General features: G+C 45.6%; 1 protein-coding gene and 1 pseudogene across 1 annotated transcript in view; one reads left to right on the forward strand and one right to left on the reverse strand.

The window, feature by feature from the left end:
• SAMD7 (sterile alpha motif domain containing 7) overlaps positions 1–17,470 on the forward strand; it is a 29,860-nt gene extending 12,390 nt beyond the window's left edge. The window contains exons 2-9 of the mRNA XM_048505036.1: positions 2,076–2,234; positions 5,573–5,699; positions 7,261–7,397; positions 8,924–9,002; positions 11,146–11,828; positions 12,778–12,899; positions 15,003–15,113; positions 17,000–17,470. Of these exons, the coding sequence (XP_048360993.1) occupies positions 2,132–2,234; positions 5,573–5,699; positions 7,261–7,397; positions 8,924–9,002; positions 11,146–11,828; positions 12,778–12,899; positions 15,003–15,113; positions 17,000–17,272 (1,635 nt within the window). The 5' untranslated portion in view covers positions 2,076–2,131 and the 3' untranslated portion in view covers positions 17,273–17,470. The remainder of the gene's footprint in view (positions 1–2,075; positions 2,235–5,572; positions 5,700–7,260; positions 7,398–8,923; positions 9,003–11,145; positions 11,829–12,777; positions 12,900–15,002; positions 15,114–16,999) is intronic.
• On the reverse strand, positions 902–2,133 carry LOC125438497 (annotated as a pseudogene).
• Positions 17,471–18,066: the final 596 nt, after the last annotated feature.

Raw genomic sequence — 18,066 nt, forward strand, 5'->3', positions numbered from 1 at the left:
CTGCAATTCCCATCTGTCCCTCCCAACATGAGCATTGGCGATACTGGCAAGGGCTGATGGGAATTGTAGTTCATGAACATCTGGAGGGCCGCGAGTTTGACACCTGTGCCCTAAGCGCTCCTATTGGTTGCTAAGCGCTGTCTGACAACCTGAAGGGCAATATTTAAATCACAGGCCCTCCATGGACCCAAACCACTTGAAACAGTCCCCCAAACTTCTGTTTTTAGAAAATTATTTGGAGGAATCCATTGAGTCAGCTTGTGAATTTAATTAACAACAGCATAGGGCCCCCCCCCCCCATCAATTTCAATTTCAATTCAATAAGCCTTTGTTGGCATATACACGATAATATAAAATACAGTTCCAGTTAAAAAGTGAATAGTAAAAAACTTCGCGTTTGTCATACATTCAGTTTACAAACTTCTGACAAAAACTTTGCCACTATAAGGCAACAATGAAAGTCCTGACAATTTAAAAGCATAACTACTTTGTCTGATTCAGTATAATCAATCATAGGGTCTATAGCTTGGGATAGCAGGCTGGATCGGAGTTCTTAAGTATAATATACAGTTCAGGAGGATGTGTGCAGGGTGGAATCCAGCTGTCCACATACTACAGGTACAGAACCTCTTATCGCTTGGAAGACCTTTAAGTCTTCCTCTATGTAATGGAGATGGCATGATGTTAAATCTAGCCAGCATATAGGCTCTCCTGTGTATGGGATTTGTGAGCGCTGTAATATAGTAGGCTGGGTATCCCTGCGTGAAAGGAATTGACATATTTGTTGGTGAACAAGATTTATTCGCCAAGCTCTGCACCCCCCCCCCCCATCCCTGCAGGGGTGTCCTGGAACCTTTCACCTTCTGGCCTGGGGCTCAGTGGGGTTGCTGTCCCATTGGCATCAGTTCTTGAACCAATTGCTGAATGGGGTGAGCGAGAGGCTGGTGAGCTGGGCCAGGTGGCGCTTCTTGGTGGGCAAAGGATAACAATTCTGGAGGTAGAGCTCCCTGGGGGCATTGTGCGGGCACTCCTTGAAGCAGTAGACCATCTCCTTGCTGTCCCAGATGGTGTGCAGCAGTGGGAGCTTCCTGCGCTGCCGGTACTTGACGACAGTGCCCGCGGGTCCACTCAGCCTCACAGTAGCGTGCCTTGTACCACAGGTCCTGCAGCAGCAAATAGCTGGTAGTGCCAAAGCTGTGGCCCTCCAGGATGCCGCAGAGCTCGGCCCTGGTAGAAGGCCACCAGCATGAACCCCTTCAGCAGGCTGTCACAGTTGTGCAGCAACTCCCCCCCCCCACACACACATACACACACACACCACACAAACACATACAGACATCCCAACTTGGGAAGGAAAAGCCCATCCCTGGGGGCAAGGCTTGTGCTGGAAGTGGGAGGAGCTTTTGAAAAGGCGCCACTTTTCAAAAACATGCTGCACCATTAGCTGCGCCACTGGGAGTGCTGTGGGCGGATACCTGGGACCACAGCAACAGCTGCTGTGCTGTGTCACTTGTGATAAAATCCTAGACGTGACATAGGGTATTTCTAAGGAACTGCAAGAAACCTGGCGATTCCTAGAGCTGATTTATGTCGCCTCTGGGTTCGTCCTGGAAGTGATATAGCACTAACTGTGCTGCTGCCATTTTTAAAAACTTCTTGGCAGCTCGGATTCCACTTGTTTAGAAAACAGGGTATAATGCCATACAGCTCGGTTTCAAGAGCATCCATTTTCTCTAGGGGAACTGATCTTTGCATTCTGTAGATCAGTGATAATTTTGAGAGATCTCCCAGCCCCACATTGAAGACGGAAACCCTCGCTTGGCAACCATTTAGGAACCACGTGTGCGCCACATTCCATAATCTGGCAGCACCCACTCATGTACCTTTGATGCCCTGGTGCATAGATAGTACCTCCGTAGATGCATTCACAGTTGTCCCTTATGAACTGTGCAGAGGAGTGAAGTAGATCTTTAGATATGTAGGACCTAAGCAATTTTAAGTCCCCCTAATTTCCTCCTTTGATTTAATTGCTCCATGACATATTTGTTGCTCTATACTTTTTATTTTTCCTTCAGTTCATTTCACTGGTTACTCTGGAACGAACAAAGACCCTGCTACATCCTTCTGTATCATGACTCCTCGAGATCACATGAGAAAGATGTCCATCCTTGGAGAACAAGGGAATTTGGAAGACAAACATTTGTACCGGTTAGCAAGTGGCATGGCAGCAGGTGGTAAGCTGGCATCAAGATGTACAGTTGTGAGGAGTTGGGGCTTGACTGGAATTGGGGTGCATGGCTCTTTTCTAATAAATTGGAAGTGGGTCAACTCCCTACAAACTTAAGGATGAAATATCTCCCCCCCCCCCCCCCACTCACCTGAACTGCAAAACCTCCCCACAAAGTCATTATCAGGGAATTTCATGCCGTGAGACAGGATGCTGGACTCACAGGTGTCAAACTCGTGGCCCTCCAGATGTTTTGGACTACAGTTCCCATCATTCCCTGCCAGCATCATGCTGGCAGGGGATAATGGGAAATGTAGACCATAACATCTGGAGGGCTGCAAGTTTGACACCTATGAACCCTGATCCAGATGGCTCTTCTTGCATTCTTTTATTCTTTTATGCAATATTTTAAAGGGGAATGGATACACAAGTACTATATAAACAATGCAAAATTGCAATTTGTATCAACCACGTGGTATATTTTAACAAAATAATCGGTTTATAATTGAAAGTTGACAGTAAATCGTGTGTTTTCATACACCTCATATATACATTTCTTCATCCAACATTATATCAAATCAGAAATAAATACATAATTTTACATAAACAAAATTTAGTTACAAGCAATTTAGAGTTGCAAAAATGTGAGGTGGGGCTAGTTAACCTTCCGGATTTTTAGTTAACCTAATTTAGCCTTCCAAGGCCCCTCAACAAATTTCATATGTTATGATTTAAATCTCAGAAAGTTATTCTTTAGCAACTTCTGACTGCAGTTCATGAGATCTAATCTTTTTCCTAATTATAGAGATAATGTGTATGTGGTGTCAAATTTATGTTATTTGTTTGTTAAAATCACACACACACACACACACACACATATAAATATAGTACAAAGAAACTCTGTTGAGCTGAAAAGCTTGCAAATGCCTTCAGTAGCTGCAGCGAACTCAGAAAAATATAGGATTGCTTTACATACTTGTTGAATGTTTAGTAATTTGATTTTTCTTTGTGTGAGGCTGAGGTAGTACAGTCAGTCACAATCTGATAATTATGAGAGACTGTGTTATCTTAATGGGCAGTCTCCACTTTAGTTGGTGGGGATTTGCTGAAGACTGAGAGCAAAAGGGGGTAACTGGGATTGATAACCTATGTATACCAGGATGGTCCTGGGTGAAAACTCTCAATTGAGCAGTTAAAATGGGTTTTATTAAAGAATAACAATAGTAAAAAAATATTTTAGATATATTTTAAGCAAGGGGTGTCTAACTCTGGCATTTCAGATGTTCATGGACTACAATTCTCATCAGCCCCTGCTGGCATGGCCAATCTGAAACGCCAGAGTTGGACACCCCTGTTCTAAGCCATGAAATATTCTAGATATATTTTAATCCATGAAATATATTGTAAACACACGAAGCATACAACAGCTGACTAAGAGAAAAGGGAAGAAGTTGGATAGTGTTTCAGGGATCGGTGAGTTATCAGTCTTGAGTGGATGTCCAAGGAAAGTAGTGCTGAAGAGGAAGAAGAAGAGTTTGGATTTATATCCTGCCTTTCACTCCTGTAAGGAGACTCAAGGCGGTTTACAAGCTCCTTTCCCTTCATTTTATAAGAACATAAGAACTAGCCTGCTGGATCAGACCAGAGTCCATCTAGTCCAGCACTCTGCTACTCGCAGTGACCCACCAGGTGCCTTTGGGAGCTCACATCCAGGATTCGAAAGCAATGGCCTTCTGCTGCTGCTGCTCCCGAGCACCTGGTCTGCTAAGGCATTTGCAATCTCAGATCAAGGAGGATCAAGATTGGTAGCCATAGATCGACTTCTCCTCCATAAATCTGTCCAAGCCCTTTTTAAAGCTATCCAGGCTAGTGGCCATCACCACCTCCTGTGGCAGCATATTCCAAACACCAATCCTGCGTTTAGTGAAGGGTGTTTCCCTTTTATTAGTCCCTGATTGCTACACTAGCATTTTCAATGGAATGCCCCCTGGTTCCTAGTATTGTAGAGAAAGAGAGAAAAAGTTCACCTCGCTCAACGGTACCTACTACCCCAAAAGCATAATTTTATAGACTTCAATCATATCCCCCCTCAGACGTCTCCTCTCCAAACTAAAGAGTCCCAAACGCTGCAGCCTCTCCTCATAAGGAAGGTGCTCCAATCCTTCAATCATCCTCGTTGCCCTTCTCTGCACTTTTTCTATCTCTTTGATATCCTTTTTGAGATGTGGCGACCATTTCCCCACACCTTGCGAGGTAATTGGGGCTGAGAGAGCTCCGAAGAACTGTGACTCGCCCAAGGTCACCCAGAAGGAATGGGAAGACAAATCCAGTTCACCAGATAAAAGTCCACCGCTCATGTGAAGGAATGGGGAACCAAGCCCAGTTCTCCAAATTAGAGTCCATCTGCTCTTAACAACTACACTATCAGCATTTCCATGAGCAAAGAAGAAGGAAGCCCACACACAAGTGGGGATGGTGCAGAGAGCCAAGATACACACATACTATGAATGGTCAAAGGCCTAAATGGGTCCTGAGGCAGCATGAGGAAAGCCAGAAACTAAGGCAGGAAAGCCAGAGGCAGGAAAGCCAGAGACTAAGAATTGATTGCTTTTCCAGGGTTCAGACAAAAGATAGGAGAGGCTTGATAAGTTGTTAGGACCTAAGAGAATACCTGAATGATTCTCTTGAATATTGCTTGATGGTAGGGATGGGTGCAGATGGAGAAAGTAATGGTCTGCTCAGAGCACTGATTGAATCACCTTAGAGTGACACAATGGGGATTAGCTAACCCTACTGTCCAGCCACGCTCACCTTAGGGCTAGGGCAGGGGTCTGCAACCCGCGGCTCCGGAGCCGCATGCGGCTCTTTCAGCCTTATACTGCGGCTCCGCATGGCCTGGAGGTCGGAGGGTAGCACAGGCGTGTCCCTCCAGAGCAGCGCTGGAAGGAAAGGTGAGTGGAGGGGCTGAACCAGAGGCGGCTCCATGCGGAGCCGCCTCTCCGGCTCGGTAGATCTTTGGGGCCATGGAAAAGGGGTCCAAATGGCTCTTTGGGTGGTAAAGGTTGCCGACCCCTGGGCTAGGGGAAAAGTTCAGTGCCCAACTGCCATCCTGTTCAGGCTTAACACACATGATCCCAGAACTCTCCAAGGGACATCGATTTTGTGGGGGTCAATATCTTGCTCTTATGCCCCTGCCTTTGGCCCCTGTGCCTCCATGTGTCTCCTTAGTGGGAGGAGGGCTCTGACTCCTTGCAGGTGAAAATACTATTTTTGGATCACTTTTTGTTTAAATGTTGGTTTCTTCCACTGAAAGTCTACTTAAAGCGACTGTGTGTTTTATGATAGAGTTGCGGCAGCGACAGGAGATGATCATGAGAAACCAGATGATGGCCGTCAACCCGCAGCTTATGGGAGCCGGCCCCCAGAGAATCCAGGCCATTTCCTCACAGTTTGAGCCTCGGTTTGTGGAAAGGTATTCCTGTTTGACTTTGTTACTGAGCATTTAGGGAAATCAGATGTCTCTGCTATTGTTTTAAGAACATGCAGCTCTCTAGCTGAATCCCCTGATATGTAATTTATCCACAGAAATTGTGTTGTAGGGGACCAGCTATGGATTATTAGAGTCACAGAACTGGGTGACGGTAGCGTGAATCTCCCCTTTGATTGAAACTGCTGCCACCACCAGCCCATTGCTTTAGCTCTGATAAGGAAAAGCAAACTACCCTTAAAAGGTGGGTCTTTTCCACAATGGGGCTAAAGGTATCAGAGTGGGGCTATCGGATTGGTGCTGGAAGATCAGCAAAACAGTAAGTTTCTCCAAACCATGGTAAGATCCATATTCTCCCTCCAGGGGTGGGATTCAAGTAATTTAACAACTGGTTGTTTACAAGCACCATTTTAACACCAGGTTCTGCCGAAGCGGTGCAAACCTACTGAATCCCACCACTGTCTCCCTCCCCATCCCAGAACCACTGCCTTTTGACACTAAGCTACATGTTTTGTCATGCCCTCCCCCCCTCCCCAATATCATATGTAGGAGCAACAGTGGCGTAGGAGGTTAAGAGCTTGTGTATCTAATCTGGAGGAACCAGGTTTGATTCCCAGCTCTGCCGCCTGAACTGTGGAGGCTTATCTGGGGAATTCAGATTAGCCTGTGCACTCCCACACACGCCAGCTGGGTGACCTTGGGCTAGTCACAGCTTCTCGGAGCTCTCCCAGCCCCACCCACCTCACAGGGCGTTTGTTGTGAGGGGGGAAGGGCAAGGAGATTGTAAGCCCCTTTGAGTCTGCTGCAGGAGAGAAAGGGGGGATATAAATCCAAAGTCATCATCTTCTTCTAATTGGGCTTTCAGAAGTAAAGGATTGGATGCAATTTTAGACCATTTTTAATGGTTTCCAGGTGACAAAATTAGGAAAAAGTTCTGCCTGAGACCCATACTGCACCCAGCGGCCTCATGGCTTGATTTGGCATGAGGGAGCTTCATATGTTATCAGGACATGTAAAGTTTTCTGCAAATATCCAGGCCTGCGTTTGGGACAGGAGTTACCTTGGTAATCCTAACTGAAGATCTTCACTGGGAAAGTGACTGGGAAAGTTGGCTGCCTTGGTTATTGTGGAGTTCTGGCTATTTTTGATATCATTGACCATGATGCCCTTCTGAAGAGGCTGTCTGGTGTGCGAAAGAGAAACTCTGTGGTTCCACTCTTACTTGGATTACCAGAAAGCTGTGCAGGGAGACTGCTGCTCAACCTGGTAGCATTTATGCTATGGGATCCTGCAGGGGTCAATCCCATCACCCATGTTGTTGGCTTGTTTTATGGTTTATTTTATGGCTCGTTGGACATATCCCATTGCTGTTTTAATGGATTTATTGTTTTCCTTTGTGAGCTATCTTGAGCTTCTCTCTGAGGAGGCACTACATTTATTTTCTGAATAAATCCATAAAATAACCCCTTGTGGACCAAAAGTACACATTGCAAAATGCAACAGCCTCACGCATATGTTAACTAGATGTTTTTGTCTCCCTGTCTAGAGATTTGTTGCCTTCTGCGGAGATGCTAGCCCCAGCTGACCCAAGACAAATTCATGTTGCTTCCCATCTTGGTCCTTCAGTCCCGCAACATGCCAATATGCCAAATCTATTATCCAATCGTGTTTACCAAGGGCCAGGTAAGAGCCAAATTCATGAATAACTGGTAGCATAAAAAAAACTGGTAGCAAATTGGTAGCATAAAAACTGGATGGTTACTACCACTTCTTTATACTGTTTTAGCTAGTAAGAGCAATTAATAAATTCTCCATTGTAATGTGAGGTTCAAGAGCCATTGTGGTGTAGTGGTTAAGGTGTTGGACTAGGACCTAGGAAATCCAGGTTCAAGTCCCAATTGGAAGCTTGCTGCATGACCTTGGGCCAATCACACAATTTCTGCCCTTACTCGGGCTGGTATCTAGATGGGAGGCTCCAAATAATACCAGGGTCATGATGCAGAGGTTGGTAATGGCAAACCAACTCCCAACATCTCTTGCCTTGAAAACCCTATGAGGTCACCATAAGTAAGTTGTGACTTGATAGTCAAAGAGTTCATTGGGAGACTGGCCTCATGGTGTATCGACAGAAAATGGAGCCCAGGGCAAGAACTGAGTTTTCAGGGGGGGACCCTGGGCAGCCCCTGGGGCAAGGAGAGGGGGTGGAGGCCGGCAAAGGCCAGGAGCCTGTGGGACCCGCCTTCCCGACTTGCTCTGCTGCCCAGCAGGGCCACCGCCCAGAAGGGGCACAGAGGGGGCAGCAGAGGGGTTGGCCCAGTGGTGTCTTCGGGGCAGCTAACTCGGTGCGCTATAGAGGGGTGGGCCCTTCCTTCCCCGAAGAGCGCTGGCCACGCGGGACCCAGGGGGAAGGAGGAGGGGCATGGGGGCAGTACACCCCCATATATCCCCCTGGGCTGTACGCCCCTGCATGACCCCATAGTGCAAGAAATACATGTGATGGGACAGATCCTTTGGGCTCATGTGTTGTGCCCCACTGCACCCAAAACCATGAATATGAACTAGAATTGCATGCCTGCAAACCTGAATGAGTATCAATGCAATCTATAGTATAGAGGAACCTTTGTGTTCTCATAGAAAACTGCCATTACAGCGCCATCTATGGGTGACAGTTAATCCTTACAACTGGCTGCGAACAGTGACCAATTTACCAGTAATCCAACCCTGGGTCATTGTTTCACTTCATCCATACGCTAGAAATTCTTCAGCAGTCACAGAAAGTTTTCACAATGTTCATGTGTGGTTCCCGTTGCCATTCACTCATCTTTGGCACAATATAAACAGTTCAGCTTCACTTCAAGGTGGCCCAAAATCTATGGAGATGACATGGGGAATCCATAAGGAACGAAATATTCATCATTTCAGAGGAACAGCCATATTGGTTTGAAGTAAAATAGTGAGATTCAAGTTTAGTAGCATCTTACAGACCAACAAGAGTTTCGGCACATAAGGTTTCGAGAGTCAAATCTCCCTTCATCAGACACAGGCAGAAATATTCACAGCCACTAATCGTGCCTGCAGTTTTACACTATCTAGTGTTTGTACTTTGTGTCTCCTGCTTCTGTGTATTAATCAGGTTTTTGTGCATTAATCTACATGCCCATTGTGACTTCTAATATTTTTTATCCATCTACTTTTTTGTGGGGGGAAAGGATATAGTTTCCTCCAGCCAGAGCCCATAGAAGCTGTGACCAGAAGGCAGGAATTGGTTCAGAAACAAAATATGGCCAGGTAAAATAAATACCATCTGTAGCCTAGAATTCAAAGTTGATGTAACTACAGAAAGAGTAGATGTTGGTTTAGCCTCTGTGTGTGAGAGAGAGGCCCCTTCCACACATGCAGAATAATGCACCTTCAATCCACTTTCAATGCGCTTTGCAGATGGATTTTACTGTGCGGAATAGCAAAATCCACTTGCAAACAGTTGTGAAAGTGGATTGAAAATGCATTATTCTGCATGTGCGGAAGGGGCCAGGAGAATTTACTGTTCTGTTTGAAACTGTCTTGGGTAAGGCTGAGAGAGTTTTGAGGGAGCTGTGACTTGCCCAACTGTCATTCAGGTCACTGACCTTTCAAGGCCAATAAAGTCTGATTGGTAGCACTTCTCTATGGTTTTCCGCATTGCTTGCTGCCTGAGCATTTTCACTGGAAATGCCAGGGTCAATATAGAATCTGGGGCTTTCTACATGAGAAACTGTTGCTTTACCTCTGAGCCATGGGGTTAGACTCCTTGATAAATAACTATTTCTTTGTAATAGAAGAGTTACTGACAGACTTTTTAAAAAAAATGAAAGCTGGTAATTCAGAGACCCTGCTACACATATTTGTAATGACGCTCAATGTTTTAAAAACTGACACCCTCTTCCTACGCGCAGTGGTGGATAGAAGAAATAGCCAACATGGGAACACAGGGTCAGGGAAAATGGCTGTCTGGTGAGGGGGGAAATCTGAACTTTCCTACCATAGTAGTAGCCATCTAGGTTTTAGTGTAACCTTTCCCCAAAACGTCTCAGCAAAACAATTTGAGAAAATTACAGAAAAACTGGGGAAATTGTGAGGAGTGCACAAATGCACTGCGATAGTGTGGAGAAATAAATGCTCCCTATCAGCATTGAAACTGGGCAGTTAGCAAGGGTTGCCGACTCTGTGAAAGAGCCAGTATGGTGTAGTAATTAAGAATGGTGGACTCTACAACCTTGGCCTTGATTCAGAGGTGGGATCCAGCAGATTCTCACCAGTTCCCGAGAGTGGGTTACTAATTATTTGTGTGTGCCGAGAGGGGGTTACTAATTGGGTCTGCTTTTCCGTTAGAAATTCCATTAGGTCCAAAAATCATAAAGTCCTGTTGTGTCCTATGTGGCTGGTTAGCGAAGGTAGAAAACGGGATAATTCTCCCAGTTGGCCTGTTTTAAAAACATGTTTTAGAAATATGGTAAAGTTCCTTGTTTAAGGAAAGTATCCTTCTTTTGATTTCTAGAAACAAAATTAAGTATTTGAGAGTATTAAGTATTTGACAGGCAGTCAGTTAGAGGAGAAGTAGTTGTTTCTGTTGGCAGTAGATGATAGGACTTGCTATAATGAGTTTAAATTATGGACAGAAAGATACCAGCTGGAAATTAGGAACTTTTTTTTTACAGTAAGAGTTTTTTACAGCAACAGAGAAATGATTAATGCCCCGCCCCCGGAATGCCCGGCCACACCCCCGTCATGCCCCGCCCAGCCCCATTGGCGCTACGCCAATGTTTGAATCCCACCACCATGGGAACCTGTTACTAAAATTTTTGGATCCCACCACTGCCTTGATTCATCACTCATTTACATGAGCAGCAGACTCTATTCTAGTGTACTTGGTTTGTTTTCTCACTCCTCCAAAGAAACCTGCTGGGCGAACTTGGGCTAGTCACAGTTCTTGGGAACTCTCTCAGCCCCACCTCCCTCACAAGGTGCCTGTTGTGGGGAAGGGGAAAGAAGGCAATTGTAAGCCACTTTGAAACTCCTTACAACAGAGGCGTAGCATGGGGGGAAAGCGCCCGGTGCACCGGTGCGTCCTCCACCCCGCCCACCCCGGAACGCCCCCAAAACACCCTTGCCACACCCCCTCAGGGGCACGCGCCCGGTGTGCCACTCACCCCCTGTCCCCTTGGAGCTATGCCTCTGCCTTACAGGAAAGAAGACTCGGGGAGGGAAGGAGATCAGCAGGGATAAGATGCCACAGAGATCACCCTCTGAATCTCCCATTTCCCCCAGGGGAAGTAAATATCTAGTCTCGAGTTCCAAGAGAACTCTGGGCACCTCTGGGAAGCTTACAACCCTATGATAACCCATGTGGAACTGGCTGTCTATGCTTATGCCTTTTCTTTCTGCTTTCACTAAGGATGGAGATGGAAATGAATGCCATTTTCCAGCAAAAAGAAATAGAAAAAGCTCATCGCAAGGGATTGCTGGGCTTGGAAGGCCCTTTCCTGTACCACAGCGTCCCAGCTAGCCCGGTGGCTTTCCGTGGAAGGCAGAGAGTGCCTGAAGGCCACGTTCCGAATGACTTGTACGTCCATCGAGCCACCCTCGATGAAATCCACGGCAACACCATGCTGATGGCCACCAGCCCTTACCCACCTGTGGGCACTTTGCAAAGGGAGCGAGGCCGCCGGCCCGGCAGGAGGACCGGGAATCACAAAGCTGCTGACGGCGCTCCCAGCGGAACCAAGAGTCAGGCCGAGGAGAAAGGCCTGGATCCGGCTTCTGTGTCTGCTGACGAGGAGAAGGAGGACAAAAAAGAAGCTGAGGCCGAAACGCTGAACAAACATGAACCGAGCAAAGTCCCCGTGGAGCCGTCAGCTGCAGCTGCCAAGGACAGCAAGGAATATAAAGACGGCCTGAGAAAAACCGGGGTCCACCACGAAATGCCCAGCGAGGCAAATGGGTGCAGCAATGGGAGCGAGAAAGATTCCTGCAATCCTTGCGCAGCCTTTGAAGAGAAGTATGTGTATCCATCAGCATTTGCATTCTCTGCTCTCCCCTACGGCTTCTCGGTACCCACCAATCCACTGCTACCTTCTGGTAAGTTAAGACTTTGCTGGCCAGTTGCATTATTCTGCTAGGCAAACCGCAAACTTCAGTGAAGAACTATACACTGAGGGTTTGCCATGTTATGACGAGGGCTACAATGCTGATAACCCTTTTTAAATTCCAGGTGGAAACTTTTCACAGGTTCCAATTTTTTTTTAAATGAAGAGCGTTATGATGTTAGTTGGAGCATGTCTGCATATACATTGAATGCTGTTCAAGAAAGTGAAATGGTTGTGTAGAATACAAAAGTTTTGCAACCTCGGCCCTGCCTATTGCCTGCCTATTTCCAATCAGCAGAAACATAAGGGCTAGAAAATTTATTTTAAAAAAACATGCCAATTTCTCAGTGTGGTATAGTGGTTAAGAGCAGGTGGATTCTAATCTGGAGAACCGGGTTTGATTGCCCACTCCTCCACCTGAGTGGCAGAGGCTTATCTGATGAACCAGATGTGTTTCCGCACTCCTACATTCCTACTGAGTGACCCTCATGCCGGTCACAGTTCTTCGGAACTCTCTCAGCCCCCACCTACCTCACAAGGGGTCTGTTGTGGGGAGAGGAAGGGAAAGGAGCTTGTAAGCCACCTTGAGTTTGCTTACAGAAGAGAAAGGTGGGGTATAAATCCAAACTCCTCTTCTTCTTCAAATTATACATTATACTGAATATATGTGTAATATATCTTCAGAAGTGGCTTTTCTTCCACAGCATGGGAACATCTGCAGGAAAATGGGGGTGCTGCATTGAGAGTGGTGGCAGGAGAGGAAGGATATAAATCATCTCTTTCTAAGCATTCTTGGCTGAGGACAAGCGGGTGGTGGAGTCGTATTAGTCCTAGTTGCTATATACTGTCTGCTTTGGCTATTAGTGTATCAGGTAGATTCTACATATGTTCATTCAGGTTTATGACATTGCCAATCACTGATTTTTTTCTTAATCTTCTAGGTGCTTCCGGCCTGATTCTGAATGGAGAAGATGTACCACCCATTGAAGATATTCGCAAATGGACCGTCGAAGATGTCTACAATTTTATCATCAGCCTTCCAGGATGTTCAGACTATGCACAGGTAGCCATAATCTCTCAATATGTATTCGAATGTTTGTAAGAGGTTGCATTTGAGGGATCTGATGTTTCCTCCAAAGAAGCTTCCCAGGTCCTACACAATGTAGTATCCCTGGGCGGCGGCAAAGAATGGAGAACTTCTCTGTTAGAGAAGAGAGGAAAAATTGGAGAGGGGAACACTTTAATGCAAAGGGATAAGGAAGAAATCAGGAATGGCTGTATTGTGATGGAGCAGGTCCTTCTGAGATTGCACATTGTGGTGGCAAAAGAGTACTTAATTTGTCAAAACAGAAATGCAGGTGCTCAGTACTGAGTGACAGTCAGGTAGGATGGACCCTTTCGGGAACTGCAAGAGGGGCTGGGCAAGGAGGTTGTGTGTTCGTTGCATTTGCGGGGGCCTGACCTCTGCATACACGAGCACATGAAGCCGCCTTATAATGAAACAGAACATCAGTGCACCAAAGGAAATGTTGCCTACTCAGACTGGCAGCCTCTTTCCAGGATCTCAGGTGAAGGTCTCACATATCATCTATTACCTGGCCCTTTTTACGGGAGATGCTGGGGACTTGTCAGGTCTTGAGACTGAAGTCAATAAACGGACTCTGGATGCTGGATCAGAAGTCTTTATTGATAACAGCCAGTACCTGGCTTTCAGAAAGCCAGTTCTGCCAAACCACGAAAATACAGTTGTTGTTGTTGTTGTTGTTGTTGTTGTTGTTGTTGTTGTTGTTGTTGTTGTTGTTGTTGTTGTTGTTGTTGTTGTTGTTGTTGTTTAATTTTATATACTGCCCACCCCCGAAGGGCTCTGGGCGGTGTAGAGCATAAAAACATAACAGAGCAGGAAGAGTACAATCATGATCACAAATATAAATATGGCTCTATACATTAAAATAGCTAAACCTATTTAAATACAGGATAGTATTAAATAATGAAAACCAATTAAATACAGGGTACAATATACAGCGTTTGAGTTGAATATTAGGCCAGAATGTAGTTGCCCTTTATTCCCCCAGAGTTCCCTCCATAAATCCCTGTGAAGAGTTCAGGAACATTCTGAAAGTGTCAGTTGGAGGATGTGGCTCAGAACACAGGAAGGGCAGTTAGTGAGTGAGGGTTTAACTGAAGCTGAAGCCCAGTTCGTTTTTTTCCTGAAGTTTTCTTTTGTTAATCTCGTTAGAGCTAACTTGTAAGTTTCGTCTGTTATATGTAATAAACTACAAAAAAGAAGAAGTTTCTATGAGTGTATTGAATCAATAAGCACCAAGCAGAAGGGGACCGGAGTCTTCCTTGACATTAATACGGTGGCAAGCGGAGGGATTTTGAAATACACTCAGTGAGCATTTTGTTGGCAAGCAAAGAGTGTGAATTTGCTCTAGTACAAACCACAGATTTCAGTTGAATGTGCAGATGGACGAACCGGTAGTGAAACCTCGATCTAAAAAGGTGAATGAAGTGCAGGTCACACTGGAAGAGCCCAGCATATGCACACCATTTATGTACAATATACAGGGGAATAAAGTTGCCTTTATTCCCCCAGAGTTCCCTCCATAAATCCCCCTTCCCTGTTTCGCTTGGAATGTGATAGTAACACAATGGAAAGAGAGATGTTTGGGAGCTGAGCATCTCAAAGCCAGCGCAGTGATAGTTGTCAGCCATCTGCCATCCCCTAGGCACTAGGGTCGCTTCTAGTTAGCTACTGTTACAAGCATCAAAGGAAAGGAAAAATCTATTAACATATTAGAAGGTGAAGACGGCTGCCCCCTCCCCATGCCCAGGTGTGAGCCCTCCTACCCAATTCCATCCCTTTGATGGCAGGGGGAAACACCTTCTACCTGCCGAGCAGCTACTCTACTACTGAGCCGCAACTCCTCCATTAATTCAGGAGATAAACATGATTTGAAGCCAAAGATCTGGAATTCACCTCTGGAATACTTTTTAGCTACAACATCTGTATATTTTGACCCAATTTTGAAATACGAAGGTAGAAGCAAAACATCATGTTTGTCTATTCAGCCTGGCCTACTTTTGCCCCCTTTTGGCTTGCTGCTACAATATAAGAAAAGTTCAATAGTGTTCACCATGGCTGCTCTTGTTTTTTTTGGATAAGGTATTTAAAGATCATGCAATTGATGGGGAAACCTTACCTCTACTCACAGAAGAACATCTTCTGGACACATTGGGATTAAAACTTGGACCTGCACTCAAGATTCGGTCTCAGGTAAAGTAAATTGATGCACTCAAGTATACATTATTAACACAATGTGTAGCTGAATTTTTAGTAATTGTCTCATTATTATTCTTACCACGAATGCATTTTCAGGTTGTGCCATCTACCTGCCCCCTAAAAAGAGATAGGTAGATGGTTTAGTGCATTTTTAAGTGCACAGATATGCTCCTACAGGTCATTATGATATACAGAAGTGGAGACAGACTTAAACTATGCCTTCGAGAAAGATGTTGCTAAAAATCCAGGAACGTCTTAGCAATATCCGCAACTCTCTAAAAAGCAGACAAAATCTGATTTAAACCAAACTCATGTTTATCCTTAATGTCCTAAGTCAGAGCAGAAATATGCTGCTATTCAGGAGTGGTCAAAAGCCCTACCTGACTATTATTCTGGTGCTTTGCCATTTGGTTTCCTTTCCTTGGGCAGGAGGAGGTGCAGTGAGGGAATAGTGATTCAGCAAGAATTTACCTGACAGGGACATTGTTTGACTGAAACAGTTACCCAATTTTTCTGTCAAACAGGATCATGCCAGCTGGTGCTTCTGTGAACATCATTTCAACTTTCTATTAATCACTGCCCCATCTCAGTGAATTTGGGATATTTTTCTTTACCTATCATTTCCTGTCTTCCTTATCGCCCATCCCCCTGACTGTCTCCTTGTTAAACAGCAATCCCCATCAAGAAGGCGGACAGTGGCCCTTTCTGCAAAAATCCTTGAAAACGTTTTGTCTGCACTGTGCACACAACCCCTCAAAAACGGTTCCTAGCCACCATTTTGTGGTTGTTCCATTTTTAAAACTTCTCCTTTGATTCATATCTATGAAGCTTCAAATCTTTGTGCTGCAGTTCTCTGAGGGTCGTGTCTACCGGTACTTAGCTACATAGAGATGACCCCCCAAAATTAAAAAAAACTGATGGAAATACAGCATGAGCTCACAAAACAGCCCCTATGAGGAAGTCCAGGGACTGCAGAGGGGCTTGGGAAATATTTTAAAGAGATTGCACAGCAAGTAGAAACATTTTCAAGACAGGTTGTTGTGGGTTCCGGACTGTGTGGCCGTGGTCTGGTAGTTCCTGGCGTTTCACCTGCATCTATGGCTGGCATCTTCAGAAGTGTATCACAGAGAAGTTTGTTACACACTGTGTCTAGACTTCTCTTTGATACACAGACTTCTCTGTGATACATCTCTGAAGATGCCAGCCACAGATGCAGGCAAAACGTTAGGAACAAGATCTACCAGACCACGGCCACACAGCCCAGAAAACCCACAACAACCAGTTGAATCTGGCTGTGAAAGCCTTCGACAAATACATTTTCAAGACATTTTCATAAAAAGAATTGCTAGGGAATGGAATGCATATAAAATGTTTCAGGCTAGAAATGAAGCATTTCGGGCTAAAAACCATGCAAAACTCCATGGAGGAAACATGTCACGTCCTGCCTGAAAACATTTTATTTATGATGTGAGGAAGGAGCCAGTTGCTATGCTATAAAACCCCTTCCCCCTCCCCCATCAGGAACTGTATGCACTTTAGCAGAACTGCAGCCAGCACAGATTTGTAGAGAACAGGATCTGTGAATAACCCTTTACAGGCAGTGGTGGGATCCAAAAATTTTAATAACAGGTTCCGATGGTGGTGGGATTCAAACAGTGGCGTCGCCGCACGCACACACCTCCAGTCCCTATTGGGCAGGGAGGTTGCTTTAGTAACCCCTTCTCGGCACTCAGAAAAAATTAGTAACCACTTCTAGAGAAGTGGTGAGAACTGGTTGGATCCCACCTCTGTCTAGGTATGGTTAAGGTCATCTGATTCAACTGATGTATTTGAAATGGTCATTACTGTGACTGCACGTCTCTCCCCGTGTCTCTCCAAAGGTGTCCCGGCGCCTGGGCAGCATGTTCTACATGATGAATCTCCCTTTGTCAGTGTCTGCGCCGTCGGCTACAGGCAAATCTCCCGATCCTCTGCAAGAGATGGCGTCTCCTCTTCGTTGCAACAATACTGGTGACGTTTTGGGCAGCCCTTGTTCTCAGGATCCAGAGACTTCAAAGACCATGGAGCAGATTGTAGCAGAAAGCAGAGAAAATCCACCTGACTTAGGGGGAGCTCAGCCCGATTTTCAGATGATCGCCTATCAGAAAAACTGAAGTTATTCAGAGAGAAGGACTTGCAGATGCAACACAGGACTTCCATGGATAACTGAACATGCTTTTGAAACTTGGAAAGATGAAATGACCGCTGTTGAATGCACTGCATTAATTTTTAAAAGAATTTCAATGCATGTGTCTGTGTAATTAATGATAAGTGCCATTCGTTCAGTGAAGATAAATATTAAAACATACAGTTAAGGGAGAGGTGTTGGAGTTTGCTGCATAGAGAAGCTGCTAACACACTGATTGAAAGAGCAAAAGGTAAATGTTTATTAGGAAGAACATTTAGGATAGGAAAGAGGGAAAGATAGTATGCTGCTATCTTGCAGCTAGGAAGAGTCTCTTTTCTGACTTCCAAGAAGAAGCAGGATATCAGACTTGGGAGTATCAGCCTAAGGACAGACAAGAGGTGCCACAAAAGCAGGGAGGGGTCACTAATTTTAGAGCCCTCTCTAGCTGACCCCTTGCCTGCCCCCTGCTGGTCTTCTTCACAGTTCCTTTGCACATTAGACATCGCTATATCCAACAAGAGGAAGATACTGCCAGGCTGCAGACTGGCCAACAATGGTCGTTTTCCCACTTACCATCTGCTGCGCGCTACTCTCGCCAAGTAGCGCGGGATCCCGCAGCACTCCCCACTACAGGGGCGGCGACAACACAGCTGCCCCGACACTGCTGCTCTCACTCCCACTCAGCGCGCATCATTCCTGGCGCTCCTCAAAACGGTGCTCTGCGCGGGGTCGTGGGGAAGCCCGGGAGCACACCAGAAATGATGCTCGCTGACAGTAGCG

The sequence above is a fragment of the Sphaerodactylus townsendi genome, linkage group LG08, assembly GCF_021028975.2.
Source record: "Sphaerodactylus townsendi isolate TG3544 linkage group LG08, MPM_Stown_v2.3, whole genome shotgun sequence".
NCBI lineage: Eukaryota > Metazoa > Chordata > Lepidosauria > Squamata > Sphaerodactylidae > Sphaerodactylus > Sphaerodactylus townsendi.